The 15,286-nt window shown below is 45.0% G+C and overlaps 1 protein-coding gene across 1 annotated transcript; it reads right to left on the bottom strand.

The window, feature by feature from the left end:
• Positions 1 to 241: 241 nt before the first annotated feature.
• On the bottom strand, positions 242 to 703 carry LOC308372871 (Golgi apparatus membrane protein TVP23 homolog B-like; the record flags this gene model as incomplete). Its single annotated transcript, XM_080848218.1, has 1 exon — positions 242 to 703. The coding sequence occupies one exon, from the start codon at positions 701 to 703 to the stop codon at positions 242 to 244; it is 462 nt and encodes a 153-aa protein (XP_080704344.1).
• Between the last annotated feature and the right edge of the window lie 14,583 nt (positions 704 to 15,286).

Genomic DNA, 15,286 nt, shown 5'->3' with positions numbered 1-15,286 from the left:
GCATCAGTCTGCGATTTGGACAGGACAAAGAATGTAGAAAAACTACTGGGTTATGGTCTGTATAGACCACTAGAGGAGCACCGGAGTCAACAGACCTCCAAATGTTGCAATGCCCACACTAGGGCCAGTGCCTCCTTCTCATTAACTGAATAATTTACCTGATAAGTGTTACATTTTCTCGAGAAGTAGCTCACAGGACGCTGAACACCATTACTATCGGATTGAACTAACACTGCACCGGCTAAACGGTCACTCGCATCCACCTGTAGTCCAAATGGACGATCCAAACAGGGAGCTGCAAGGCAAAGATGACCCAGACGATGGGGAATATGAGCAGGCCAAGCCAGAAGATCCGAGACTCAGAGTCAGAGGCCTGTTTCCCAGAGCCCTTTCTGGACTCAAACACCCAGTGGCCTTTCCCATCATCATCCACCTGATTCCACCATCGCAGTCCCACCATCAGACGACCAGTGATGTTCTTGACAGTCCAGCAATCACAGCGGAACAGCAGGATGATGGCCACCATGGGGGTGATAAAGCTGCTGCTGAGCAGCTCACAGACCAGGTACACCAGGATGGCACTCACACGGAAGAACAGGTGGAAGAAAGACGCCAGCGGATGCTTGATTTTGGACTTTGATTTCCGTCCTGTATCTTCCTCCGCATCAAAAGGGAAGACATCACTTGAATCCAGTCGCCTCATCTTAAAAAACCTGTTTTCGATACCACTTCCAGATTTTGGTTTAGACTGAGCTGTAGTCATGGCACGAGTAACCGCACAAGCTGAGAACACTTCCGGAAAACATTGAGCATCCTTATCAGGCATGCGTGACACAGGAGTAGCCGTAACCACTAAAGATGGTAGGTTAGCAAACACGCGGCTACCCGCTAATTGGTTACCCAACAAGACATGAACCCCCTGATGCGGCAATGCAGGGCGAACACCCATAGTGACTTCGCCTTTAACAAACCCACAATCCAGAATTGGTTTGTGCATAGGCACAGGTACAACATTCAATCCCATCCCACATATCAGTATACTATCTCCAGTATCTGAACAAGGAGAAAATGGTAAGACCGAACCCACTACAAATGAATCGAATGCACCTGTATCCCGAAGGATCTTTACCGGGACTCTTGAATCACCTCCCACTAGTGACACATAGCCATCAGACACAAAAGCTGAATAATCTGGACTGGCAACAGTCCCCACCTGCTGACAAGAAGAACCACAGGGAGAGACACAGCGAGATGTACAAGGACAAATACAGGGAGAAACTGGCTTCACACGGGAACCTTCAAACTCAGATGGCTTAACTACTGATGCCTCAACAGACACAGCAGCCATTACAGGCTTTGCGTGGCCAACTTTCTTAGGACACTCATCCTTGAAATGACCTCTGTTTTTACAGTAATGGCATATTTTATTGTAGTCATCAGAGTTCTGAGCAGCCCTGTGATCATCATGCCTACCAGTATAAGATGGTATTACCCTCTCCCCTCGTTTACTTTCAGGGAAGGACCAACTGGAATCCCCTTTATAATCGCTTCGGGTTCTGTACTCGGGCACACGATGTATCAAGGCATACTCGTCAGCCAGCTTAGCAGCTCCAGAGGCAGTTCTCACCTGATGCTCACTTATGTAGGTAGCTATGCGACTAGAGACAGAGTTTTTAAACTGTTCCAATACAACTAAGTCACACAGCTCCTCATAAGTATGAACCTCAAGTGCAGAACGCCACCTGTTAAAGTGTTTGGCTAGATCTCTTGCAAACTCCATATGAGTCTGCTCACCAGACCGCTCCCAAGTCCTAAACTTTAACCGGGAAGCCTCAGGCACAAGCTCATAGGCTTTCAAAACAGCCGTCTTAACAGATGCGTAAACGCCACTTTCCGCAACTGTCAGTGCCGAATAAGCCTCCTGGGCTCTACCAGTCAACGTGCATTGCAGTGACAGGGTGCGCTCAGCATCGGACCAACGCCTGATTCCTGCAACCCGCTCAAACAAAGAGAAAAACGTATCCGGATCACTTTCAGAAAACCGAGGAACTAATTTTAAACTAGAATGCGTTTCGTGAACGAACTGCGAGAGTGTGCTTGCTCTGTTGCGGCCATGACAGAGAGAACAAGTGCCTTGGAATTAGTCTCTTCCCCTCCTAGTCTCCTAGAAGAGTGAAGAAAGTAAAGAAGAGTGGAAGAAGGAAAGAAGAAAAGAAAGAAGAGTGGAAGAAAGAAAGAAGAGTGGAAAGAGTGAACAAGAGTGGCTCTGGATAAAGACAGTAAAGAGAGAGTGAAGAGGGAAAATATTGAAAGAAGGAGAAAAAAAAGTGAAGCAGAGAGATGGAGTGTGAGAGAAAGTAGAGTGAGAGGGATAGAGAGAAAGGAGAGAGAAAAAAAGTAGAGTATTTGCAGGGCTCTACGCTAAGGTTTTTCCCAAGGAGCACATGTGCTCCTAAATGAAAACATTTAGGAGCACACAAAGAAATTTAGGAGCACAGCAGGGTTTTTTTTACGCGGAAGCAAAGCATGTCATACTCATTTGCGACCTATAGTTACAAACATTGTATTTTCCAACGTTTAACCCCATTCATGTTCAGTTATTCCAAAGCAATTTAGCTGGTAAATTGATCAAATTACTGCATTTGTTCATACAACGCTTTGGTTGACCTCTTATTAATTGTTATTAGTAGTATCTTACATAGCCAGCTTTACTTAAAGTTTATTGTAAGATATAGCTTGTTTGACTTAATGCAGTTAGAGTTAGACTGTAGGTCTAGTATCTAACGTAAGCAACACTTTTACTGTATAGCTAGAGAGCAAGTGTATGACATTGGTTTATAGTCTGTCAAATTAGTTCTAGTTATTGGTGTTTGTTGGCATAAAAAGTTAGTCTTCTCTTATAAGCCTATAGTACATCTGATTAGAGCTAGCAACCATGAAAAACCTCTTCTGAAACTAAGAAGGATAACTATGACTAAATGTGACTAAAACTAATATGCATTTTTGTCTTAAGACTGAATCTAAAATAGCTGCCAAAATTAATACATCTCAGTGTTCATTTTGGCAGCTATTTTAGATTCAGCAGCTATTTTAGATTCAGTGCATATTAGTTTTAGTCACATTTAGTCATAGTTATCCTTCTTAGTTTCAGTCTAGTTTTCGAAAACTGAGCACACTACAACAGCTACGCTGTGTCCAGGTACATCCTCAAACGTTTTTCAGTTAACCTAATGATTCAAGGTCTCTCATGAATCATTACTCCCAGGACACGGGTTAATGTTAACTCACGCTATCGGCCACAACAAGTTAACCATTCTTTCAGGATAAGCAACTTTTGCATAGCCCCGCACAGCTAGGATAGCTCACGTTACCGTAGTAGGAATACAAGCCTTAGCTCACTATATCCACACAACTAAATTCATGAATTACTTCACAGGTTTACTTAACAACTTGAATTAAGGAAAATGATCCCCCGTTACGGCTAGCTGAAACTGCCAGTGGATACTCCCGTTACGTAGTGTTAGTTAGCCTTTAGCCCCGTACTCAGATGTTACAGCTGCTTAACACAGCTAGGATAGCTCTGCTTAACACAGCTAGGATAGCTAACGTTACCGTAGTGGGAATACAAGCCTTAGCTCACTATATCCACACAACTAAATTCATGAATTACTTCAAAGGTTTACTTCACAACTTGAATTAAGGAAAATGGCGTCTCCAACGTTAACGTAACGTTAATTTATATGTTAGCTGCTACGGCTAACACTATCAGTTTCCATTAAAATTTCAGTCAGTACACTGAAAATGCTGCCATTCAACTCACCTTAACGAAGTGGAAATACGGTAGCTAGGTTAGAAACTGTAGTTACTCTTATTCTTTCTCAAAGTTGAATTGAGAGGGACAGAGAAATACGGTTCCTCTTATTCTTTTTCAAAGTTGAATTGAGAGGGACAGAGAAAATGCGGTTCCTTGGATTTGGCGGAGGTGTCAGTGAGAAGCACAGGTGCAAGCCAGTTTAATGAGCCTATTATGATGTCATAATGCACAGAGTTCTGCCATGCAAGTCTATGGAGAAAAAAGGGGATGAAAAAGAGGAATAAAAAAGGAGTGGCAAGGAGTACCGCCACGAAAAGTCATAGCGGCTTGCACCGGATCGAGCCGGACATTTCGGTGTTTGAATGGCGTCTCTATCTCAAACGGGCGAGGAGTAGTTAGCTGCAAGAAAAACGGGGAGAATAAATAAATAAATAAAGAAAACTTGACGATAACAATACTGTGCTTCCCTTCGGGCAAGCACACTAATTACCTGAAACATCGAAGGAACGTGCAGGGGCCTGACCAGCACCCTCAATGGCTAGAAGGCGCACCCGCTTTCGCCGAAAGGTGACAAGTTTGCATCCCTGTGTCAAGACACGCCTTACGTTGCTTCTGATTGGTTTATATTGCGTGGTGCCTTCCGTGGTTGGTTAGATTTGGGCACAAAGGACTGCCGGATTGGTTATCTCGGTCAGTCAATCAGAGTTACTCGAAGCCACGAGGACCAAAGTTTATTATCATGGAAATAAAAATATAGACTATTGAATGGGTAAATAAGCGTGAGAAATGTCAAGTGTAGCGTGTGGTGTGAGTGGGTCAAATTGCGTGACGCTTGGCAGCTCTGCATTATAACAACAGGCCTTCCCTAGACGAACACTGGTAACTTTCGCATAGGATCATGGGGGTGTGGGGAAACAGAAAAACAATAATCATAAATTACAAGCATTATTTCGTTTTGTTTCCCTCTTTATTATTTGTTCTGTTTTGTGTTGAAAAAAAGGAAAACAGACACCAATTCCCATTTATTTGGTCATACAGAAAAACGGGAAAACAAAACATTGAGTCTTTATTTCGTTTTCCGTTTGCCAGATTGAATGGAATACTCGAATGATCGGATGATACATGGACCATAATAACACGTTTATTTCACAGCGTTTGACTTCACGAAGGATATTTTTAGAGGCAAGTCTTCCATTGACTTGACTGGGGTCTCATCAAAACCTTCCTAATTCCTTGTTTTCTGCTTCATGAAATACTGTTTTTCTGTTATATGGCTAAAATTAAACATTGATTTTTGGAGAAAAAAAAAATGCAATAATAACACGTTCATGTTGCATCGTTTGACTTAACAAAGGACATTTTTACGTTTAAATGGGATAGCCTACATCGTATCCTCTCGTCACATGATCAAATAGGGACTTGACATTGGACAAAAAATGATTACCCAGAAATCCTCATTGCATATACCAATGAAAATAAGATATTATTCATTGAATTTAATAGGTTTTTTTTAATAGTTTCCATAGTTTATGTAGGATAAGCATATCATTGTGTTATAGATTGCTACTGACCATTTCCCTTCCACAAAATAAGACTCACCATGACCTAGATAGGTTGGCCATTCCAAGGGTATAAATAACATAATGTACTTCATCATACTACAACTAGCCATTGGTCACAGGTGTATTTCCAGAAAATTGTCTACCCTTACATACTCGCAGACATAACATTTTGTGAAGCACCCGACGAGGCAAAATCCCGGACGATTTGGGAATCCCTAACGGACGCATTTTTTAGGTCTCAAAAAGAGGACATGTCCGAAAAAGAGCACGTCTGGTCACCCTACCATATAACAGAAAAACAGTATTTCATGAAGCAGAAAACAAGGAATTACGAAGGTTTTGACAAGACCCCAGTCAAGTCAATGGGGAACCTGCCGCTAAAAATATCCTTCGTGAAGTCAAACGGTGTAAAATAAACGTGTTATTATTGCATTTCTATTGAGAAATCAATGTCAAAATTGAACAATATAACAGAAAAACAGAGTTTCATGAAGCAGAAAATACGTAATAACAAACATTTTGGTACCATTGATTTAATAGGAAGCGCTCAATCCAATATGGCGGACAAAGACGGATTGAGCGCTTCAGAGTTCAGAGTTTTGTATATATATTCAGACTTCGTTTTGTATATATATTCAGACTTTGTTTTGTATATATATATTCAGACTTCGTTTTGTATATATATTCAGACTTTTGTATTCAGACTTTTGTATATATATTCAGACTTTTGTATATATATATTCAGAGTTTTGTATATATATTCAGACTTTTGTATATATATTCAGACTTTTGTGTATATATATTCAGAGTTTTGTATATATATTCAGACTTTTGTATATATACAGCCGCGGAAAAAATTAAGAGACAACTTCAAAATTATCAGTTTCTCTGGTTTTACTATTTATTGGTATGTGTTAAAGTAAAATGTACATTTTTGTTTTATTCTATAACCTACTGGCAACATTCCTACCAAATTTCAAATAAAAATATTGTCATTTAGATCATTTATTTGCAGAAAAATGACAATTGGTCAAAATAGCAAAAAAGATGCAGTGTCTTCAGATCTCGAATAATGCAAAGAAAACAAGCTCATATTGATTTTTAAACTACACAATACTAATGCTTTAACTTAGGAAGAGTTCAGAAATCAATATTTGGTGGAATAACCTTGATTTAAAATCACAACTTTCATGTGTCTTGGCATGCTCTCCACCAGTCTTTCACATTGCCGTTGGGTGACTTTATGCTACTCCTGGCACAAGAATTCAAGCAGCTCGGCTTCTTTTCATGGCTTGTGACCATCCATCTTCCTCTTGATCACATTTTAGAGTTTTTTTTATGGGATTCAGGTCTCGAAATTGGGCTGGCCATGACAGGGTCCTGATCTGGTGATACTCCATCCACACCTTTACTGCCCTGGCTGTGTGGCATGGAGCATTGCCCTGCTGGAAAAAACACTTCTCAGAGTTGGGGAACATTGTCAGAGCAAAAGGAAGCAAGTTTGTAACAAATCGCCCCTTCTTATCGAGGGAAAAGGTTACTACGCTATTAATTTTAGGTCGCTGGCAGATTCTAACTTTGCTATGGCGCACTGTTGCTGCAGGAACAAGCTAAGGGACCCCCTTCACCCGTCAACCCCAATACAATTTACCCGTAAACCCACAACACCTACAACAAAGATTCAGATGAAATTCACGTGTATTTGAATGGCCTGGTAAACAGCGCTTACTGCGCGTATCAAACACAAAACGTCGGAACAGCCGACACAAACAACCACGTAAAACATTTCATCCAAACATCATAATTATCCCCAGTTTTCACCCACCCCACAGACCCAAAGTTCCCCGATCAAACCCCACAGTGTCAATTGGAAACAGTTTCCTCAAAATGTAAATATCCGTGTGTAATGAGGGAGTGAGTTCAACGTCTTACAGTTTGCAGAGAGGCCGCTCCACGCAGCCTGGGTAGCGCTCTCTCACCACTTTTCGATCGCTAGTTTTCCTGGTATTCCAACCACCGACAATGTAATCCTCCGTCAGAAAAGACGGCCTCCAAAGTCCAAACGCAGGGTATAATCCAGGTTTACTTATTATTCGATCTCCACGCATTGCCAACACACACTCTCAGCTCAACGGAACCACCAAACAACTCTCTCGGGCACACGCCCCCGCCTTCACATTTAAAGTCTTTCTAATTGGAAATTTTTCTAATTTTTACAGCTGACATCAAAATTGCATACATGGAAAGAGACACATACATACATATCACAAAACCATACATAATCTCTAATTTTGGCCATGTATAAAGGTGATTCCCTTGGGCAACCTTTACATTCCCCCCCCCCCAGCCAGCGGCTTGTCGGGACCATAGTAGGGCTTCAGGTCTACCACATTCACGGTATCTACCCTCAATTTGTCAGTCAGCCAGCGAACCTGGTAATTAACGGGACCTAATTTTTTCTCTACCTTGACAGGCCCTGACCATCTGGGTGCAAGTTTGGCAGAGAACTTTGTTGAGGCTTTTGACAGCGGATGCGACCTTAGCCAGACCAGGTTCCCGACGGCAAAGTGTACCTCTTTGCGCCGTACATTATAGTACCTGGCTTGTCTAGCTTTGGCTACACCGACATGCCTTTCCACCTCCTTCATCAACTGTGTGTGTGCATGTAATGTGTTGTATGCTGGGGTGTTGGGAGATGGAGCCTTATGGATAAGACGTTCTAACGGGCCGGTGATGTTACGTCCCATAGCTAACACAGCAGGGGTCACGCCAGTGGTCTCGTGCACCGCTGTGTTGATGGCCAATCGGAATTCAGGAAGCCACCGATCCCAATCCTGGTGGTGGTTGCCGACGAATGAAGCGAGCACGGTTTTTAAGGTTCTATTTACTCGTTCGGTCTGGTTGGTCTGGGGGTGGTACGCTGTAGTTAGTTTCTGCGTCACGCCCCAGGATGCACACAGGCTGGCCAAAAGCTGACTTGTGAACTGAGGCCCACGGTCAGAAACCATGTATGCTGGTACCCCCCACCGTGTGAAGATGTCGTCCTTCAGAATCTTGCACACCTTCGGCGTTTTGGCATCCCTTAGAGCAAACAGTTCCACCCATTTGCTGCCGTAATCAACGACCACCATAAGGATGGAATTTTGGGCTTTACTAAAAGGAAAAGGCCCCATGAAGTCCACACCAATCATCTCGCCTGGCGCCTTGACCTCTGTTGACTGAAGAAGGCCAGCAGGCTTGGTGTTCGAAGCTTTATACTGCTGGCATTTCTGACAACAGCGGACATGACTCCAGACGTCTTTTCTGATTTCTGGCCACCAAGCCACTTCCAACACCTTTAGGAGGGTCTTCATCCGCCCCAAATGACCGCCGAAGGGGCTATCGTGGAAATAGGCCAGAAATTCCGGGACTAGCACAGCTGGAACAACCATCTGGTAGTTGAAGCCACCGTACTTGGATGGTACACCCCGGTAGAGCACTCCCTGCTGGAGTTGGTGGTGGATACGACCTGGGGTAGGCTCACAGATGGAGTGGACGAGCTCCTGGCAGAGTGAGTCACCGTCTTGAGCCTTTCCAATGTCCTGCAATGATGTCGGCAGATTGGACCAACAGGCTTTCGCGGCCACCACAGCCACACAAGCTTCTTCCGAAGACTGGTCGTCTGGTTGAGGTGCCCGGGAGAGTGCGTCGGGGACGATGTTGCAGCAGCCCTTCTTGTAGTGGACTCTGAAGGAGAATGCCTGCAGCCGCAGCGTCCATCGGGTCAGACGAGATGTTGTCTTTGGGCAGTTGAATGCCCAGGCCAGAGCACTGTGGTCTGTGAAGACATCGAACGGGTCTCCCTCCAGATAGTGGCGCCACTTCTCTACGGCCCACACAACTGCCAAGCACTCCTTTTCGGACGTGGAATAGCGGAGCTCGGGACCATGGAGAGTTCTTGAGGCGTAGGCGATGACACACTCTTCTCCCTCTACGGACTGGGTCAGGACCGCACCCAACCCGACGTCACTGGCATCACAATGGACTTGAAACGACAGGCGTGGCCGAGGCTGAGCGAGGACAGGTGTAGACTGTAGCAAGGCTTTAAGGTGTTGGAAAGCGTGCTGACAGTCCACCGACCATTCCCACGTCACGCCCTTCTTTTTGAGGTTGTTGAGTGGCGTTGCAATGTCTGCCAGCCGAGGAATGAACTTGTGGTACCAGCCGACCGTCCCCAAAAACCTCTGGAGACCCTTGAGGTCTGTGGGAACGGGGTAGGCCGTGATGGCATCGACCTTGGCGGAATCCACCTCCACGCCCCTGGCTGAAACGACATGCCCCAGGAACGTCAGTTCGGTCTTGAAAAGATGGCATTTCTTGACATTTAGGGTGAGCTTGGCTTGGTGGAGCCTCTGAAACACCACCTCGAGGTCAAGGAGATGTTGCTCTTTAGAACGGGAGAAACCGATGATGTCGTCTATGTAGACGAAGCAGATACTGCCCTTCAAACTCCCCAGGACAGTCTCCATCAGCCGCTGGAAGGTGGCACCGGCGTTACACAAACCGAATGGCATCACTTTAAAATGGAAGAGGCCTCGATGGGTGATCATGGCAGTCTTCATCTTGCTGTCTTTACCCATGACGACCTGCCAATAACCACTCTGGAGATCCAGTGAGCTGAAGACCTTGGCCCCCTGCATGGACTCTAGAATTTCATGGACGAGAGGCATTGGATAGGCGTCATGATGCGTCTTGGCATTGAGCCCCCTGTAGTCCACACAGAAACGGAGGGATCCGTCTTTCTTAGGGACTAAGACCACTGGGGAGGCCCAGGCTGAGGAAGATGGCTCAATGATTCCATTTTTAAGCATCTTATCAAGGTGTTCGTTGATGACAGCCTGTTTCTGCGGTGACACGCGGTAGGCTCTCTTGCGAACCGGAAGCTCATCTATCGTCACGATGTTGTGCTGGATGACACTGGTGGTACCTGTGGACTCGGTCCAGACTGATGTCCACTTCCGCAGCAGAGGCCTGACCACCTCAGGTTGAGCCTCCAAGAGTGGAGCAGCAGACTGGTTGTTGCTGGAGTGTTCAAAGACAGCCATATACAAATAGGCTGAAGGCTCCGCATGGCTCCACTCCAGTGCATCTCGGGCCTTGTGCAGGAACTTGAATTCCCTTCCCCCCGGCATTACATACTTCCCAAGGTGGGGCTTTAAGGCGAGTTGGCTGGTGAGCATGAAGTCCAGGCCCAGCAGTAGAGGCATGCAGAGTTGTTTGTCGTCAAGGACATACACATTAACCGTGTAATGGGCGTTATTGAGGGTAAGGAGCAGGGTAGCTTTACCTACCGCCTTACTCTCTTGCCCGTTGGCCATGACGAACCTCTGGCATTCGCTCCCTAAAGCTTCACCTGCCTTCTTGATGTTACTCCACAAAGTGCTACTCATCAAGGAGTATGTGCACCCTGTGTCCAGGACGGCATCGCCCCTTGACCCACGAATCGCCACCGCCACCGCCAGAAGAGTTGGAGCTCCCAGCACGGAGGCCAAGTCAGCGCTATGTCCGCTGCTCTGACCTGGGACAGTCTTTTTGGGGAATTTCTTGGCGGAGCGGTCAGCGGGGTTGTGCTGTTGGACACGGCACCAGTACTCTTTGGAATTGCCCCAGTCCTTCTCAATGAGCGAGCCGACCTTGACTAGCTGTTCGACAGTGGACACAATGCCTCGCAGCCCACTGGCTAGCTTTGGATTGCTTGCATTGAGAATCCGTCGTACGATGTCATCCTCTGGCATCTCCGGACGCCATTTCAGACAGAGCGCGCGATGGTCATACGCAAAGTCTCTCAGGCATTGTGTGGGTGCTTGAACACTTAATCGTAGCTGCTCTTCATTCTCCGATGGATAGTCAGATGGCAGGAACGCTTCCAGGAACGCAGCCCTGAACTCATCCCAGCTGGTAATCTTACTATGAGCAGCCTTCCACCAACTCTGCGCAGGCCCCTTCAGGACAGAGCTCAACGTTCCCATTAGTTCCCTGCCACTCAGCGGCCGAAGAGTGAAAAAGTTTTCACACTGCTCGATGAAGTCCATGACCTCTGCAGAGCTTCGGGATTCACCAAACCGAGGAAACTCCATCCTAATGGGTGGTGTGCCTGTATGCAGCGGTGTAGTAGAGCTGTCACCCCCGAGTGAATGAGATGGAGCGTACACAGCAGCAGGCGTGGAAAACCCAGTAGGGCCCCACGAAAATCGCTGTGGCTTGGCAGCCTTCTTCAACTTGTCCTCCCACTGTTTATCCCTACGTGCCAAGCACGCCACCACAGCCTGATCCATCATCTGCAGACGCTCATCTGTATGCTCTTTGGCCTGCTTAGCCACCGCCTCTATAGCAGCTCTCAGCCCATCTTCTCTGTTGAGTGCACTGTCTACGGCTTGTTTCAGCCGGTCTTCTAAGGCCTCAATTTTTTGGTGAAGCTCCTGAAGCAGACCTGCCGCATCCTCACCGTCCTCAACTGCTTGGAGCTGTTCTTCCACGCCTTCCTCTAGGTACATGGATTCCAACATGGTGGTGATTTCTGAAACCCCACTGCGGTTGGGTCTACTAGTAACGTGTCGGTAGGGATCGGCCACTTCTGAGGGGTTGGTGTCTTGGAATATGTCAAGCAAAGCACCTGCACCTCCTTCCTCAGTGCCACCGCCCACGGGTGCAGCCTGCTGGTCAGTTAAGGACATCACCGTAGGGAATAGTGGCCGCAAGAGGTGAAACTGTTTGTACTGTTTGTAAATGTACGAGATGTAGTATCAGGAATTTCACTGTGAGTAAGTGCAAAGTACAATAAACGTGTATATATTTTTTTGTATTTTTTCTTTTTTATATTTTTTTTGGTGTTTTTTTTTTTTTTTTTATAAGTGCAAAGTACCACCAAAGTGTATGTACTTACTGGTGCGAGTACAATAAAGTGCGTGTTGGGCAAGTGAAATGGTTTCAATGGCCTAGCTCACAGGCCTGCCCTAACCAGCTGCCCTCAGCCCAATTAGAAACAATGAATGAACAAACAATTCACCCAAAATATCTACACAATATAGCCCCTTAGCAGGCAACAAACAGCACAGAAATGCAAAATACAAATAACCCAGGTCCCCGTACTGGCCACCACTCTGTAACAAATCGCCCCTTCTTATCGAGGGAAAAGGTTACTACGCTATTAATTTTAGGTCGCTGGCAGATTCTAACTTTGCTATGGCGCACTGTTGCTGCAGGAACAAGCTAAGGGACCCCCTTCACCCGTCAACCCCAATACAATTTACCCGTAAACCCACAACACCTACAACAAAGATTCAGATGAAATTCACGTGTATTTGAATGGCCTGGTAAACAGCGCTTACTGCGCGTATCAAACACAAAACGTCGGAACAGCCGACACAAACAACCACGTAAAACATTTCATCCAAACATCATAATTATCCCCAGTTTTCACCCACCCCACAGACCCAAAGTTCCCCGATCAAACCCCACAGTGTCAATTGGAAACAGTTTCCTCAAAATGTAAATATCCGTGTGTAATGAGGGAGTGAGTTCAACGTCTTACAGTTTGAAGAGAGGCCGCTCCACGCAGCCTGGGTAGCGCTCTCTCACCACTTTTCGATCGCTAGTTTTCCTGGTATTCCAACCACCGACAATGTAATCCTCCGTCAGAAAAGACGGCCTCCAAAGTCCAAACGCAGGGTATAATCCAGGTTTACTTATTATTCGATCTCCACGCATTGCCAACACACACTCTCAGCTCAACGGAACCACGAAACAACTCTCTCGGGCACACGCCCCCGCCTTCACATTTAAAGTCTTTCTAATTGGAAAACACATGTTCCCGTTACACAGTTCATTTTTACAGCTGACATCAAAATTGCATACATGGAAAGAGACACATACATACATATCACAAAACCATACATAATCTCTAATTTTGGCCATGTATAAAGGTGATTCCCTTGGGCAACCTTTACAAGTTTTTCTTCCGGGACAACGTTGTACTTTGCCTGGCTGAGGTTTGTAAAAGACCATAAGGATTGAACCAAAGCGGACTGGAGGGTCTCCTAGTTTGTCTTCTCTGATGAGTCCAATTTTCAGCTTTGCCCAACACATGGTCGTCTGATGGTTAGACGGAGACCTGGAGAGGCCTACAAACCACAGAGTCTTGCACCTACTGTGATATTGGACTCATCAGAGAAGACGAACTAGGAGACCCTCCAGTTTTATAAAATAATTTTTGACTCATGGCTGAAGCTAAGTTTCTCCAGCTCTCCTCAGGTTGGGAAAAAAAGCATCTGAAACTGCATCAGATTGACGCTTTAAAATATGGAACATTTAAATTTTACTTAAGGGGGAGCATGCCCCCGGACCCCCCTGGAGGGGTAATATCCTCCTCACCTTTTTCACCCCTGACCCGTTTTCATGCCTGAAATATTGTCTTTAAAAATGGCCATCTATGTTATCATATATAATCTTAGGACTGATTGTTATTATATGTGTTATTTATCTTGGCAATTTATTAGAAATAACCTTTTGATATATTGTTTTTGTGGGAACAGGTGTGATACCGTTTTTAATTTTTCAATGTATATATTCTTTATGTATATATTACAAGCCTGTTTTGCATATGCTGGAATGAGCTTTGATAGGAGAAGCTAGAAAAGCTGGAGACTCATCTGTTTTTGTTGGTGTGTCTGAACAGGAATAAAGATCATCCATGCAACAGTTGTCCCTGTACTCAATAAAATAACACAACGCAGAGATTTACACCGGTTACATACTCAAGTAAAGTACAGATACCCTAAAAAGTTACATAAGTACGGTAACTAATTACTTGTACTTCGTTACTGTCCACCACTGATAGGGACTAGTCACGACCCAAAGTTTGGGAAAGACAAAAAAAGTCCCCACCAATATTTTGTAAATTTGAGAAAAAAATATTTTGCTAAATATATTTGCAAACTCATTCGTATTATTATCTATACATTGTTCGTCGCCCAGAAGAGTGAAAAATACATTTCCAAGTTTTCCAATGCGCCCTCGAGCCTGTGAGACAAGATGCTGTCATTTTATTGGCTGAAGTGGTACTACGTGAATTCTGAAAGAGTGCTCCTAGTAATCTGATGCGGTAAGCTACTATATACGCCAGGAAATAATAACACCTCATATCAGTATTTCATTTGGTCTCAGCATTGATATTTTGACCCTTTTGTGCTCTGCAGATAGGGAAAAGCCCAGGTCGCTGTTAGTTAGCTAGTCGGAAAACTACCCACACTGCGAAGCTTTGCCTTGTCGGATAGTGTTCCACTGGGTCTTTCACAATCTAGTTATTACGTCCTTACAATAGATAGGATAATCATCCACCAAATACAATCATTTTGAGTCTCTAATAAGATACGCCATTTCCAATCTGGCAACACTGAGCACCTTGCAGCCTCCACTAGTTGCATCGTTTACAATAGTACATGACATCTGTTCTGCTGGAGGGGGCAGGGTCATCTGCATGTGAAAAAGAAGTCCAAAATCCAATATAATGTGAATGCTTTTATTCAGTTGAAGAATAGAAAAAAATGCATGCAAATATAATAATAACCTACCTCAAAAAGTTTGACTGCAAGAAGTATGCCGCCCCATTTCACCCTCTGTGAGTCGCATGCTGACTCAAGCACTACCACAGCACTGGGTCACACAGAGACTGTTTCTAATAGCTCAGAGACGGCCCCAGCACCCTTCACTCCCAGTGATCCAAAGTATCTACTGGATGCGCATTACTTATGAACAGGCATGAAAACGGGTAAGGGGTGAAAAAGGTGAGGAGGATATTACCCCTCTAGGGGGGGTCCGGGGGCGTGCCCCCCCTTAAAGTAAAATTTAAATATTCCATATTTTAAAGCGTCAA

The sequence above is a fragment of the Sprattus sprattus genome (assembly GCF_963457725.1).
Source record: "Sprattus sprattus genome assembly, chromosome: 11".
NCBI lineage: Eukaryota > Metazoa > Chordata > Actinopteri > Clupeiformes > Clupeidae > Sprattus > Sprattus sprattus.
Note: the sequence above shows the minus strand (reverse complement) of the source record. Positions and strands in the feature narration are given on the sequence as shown.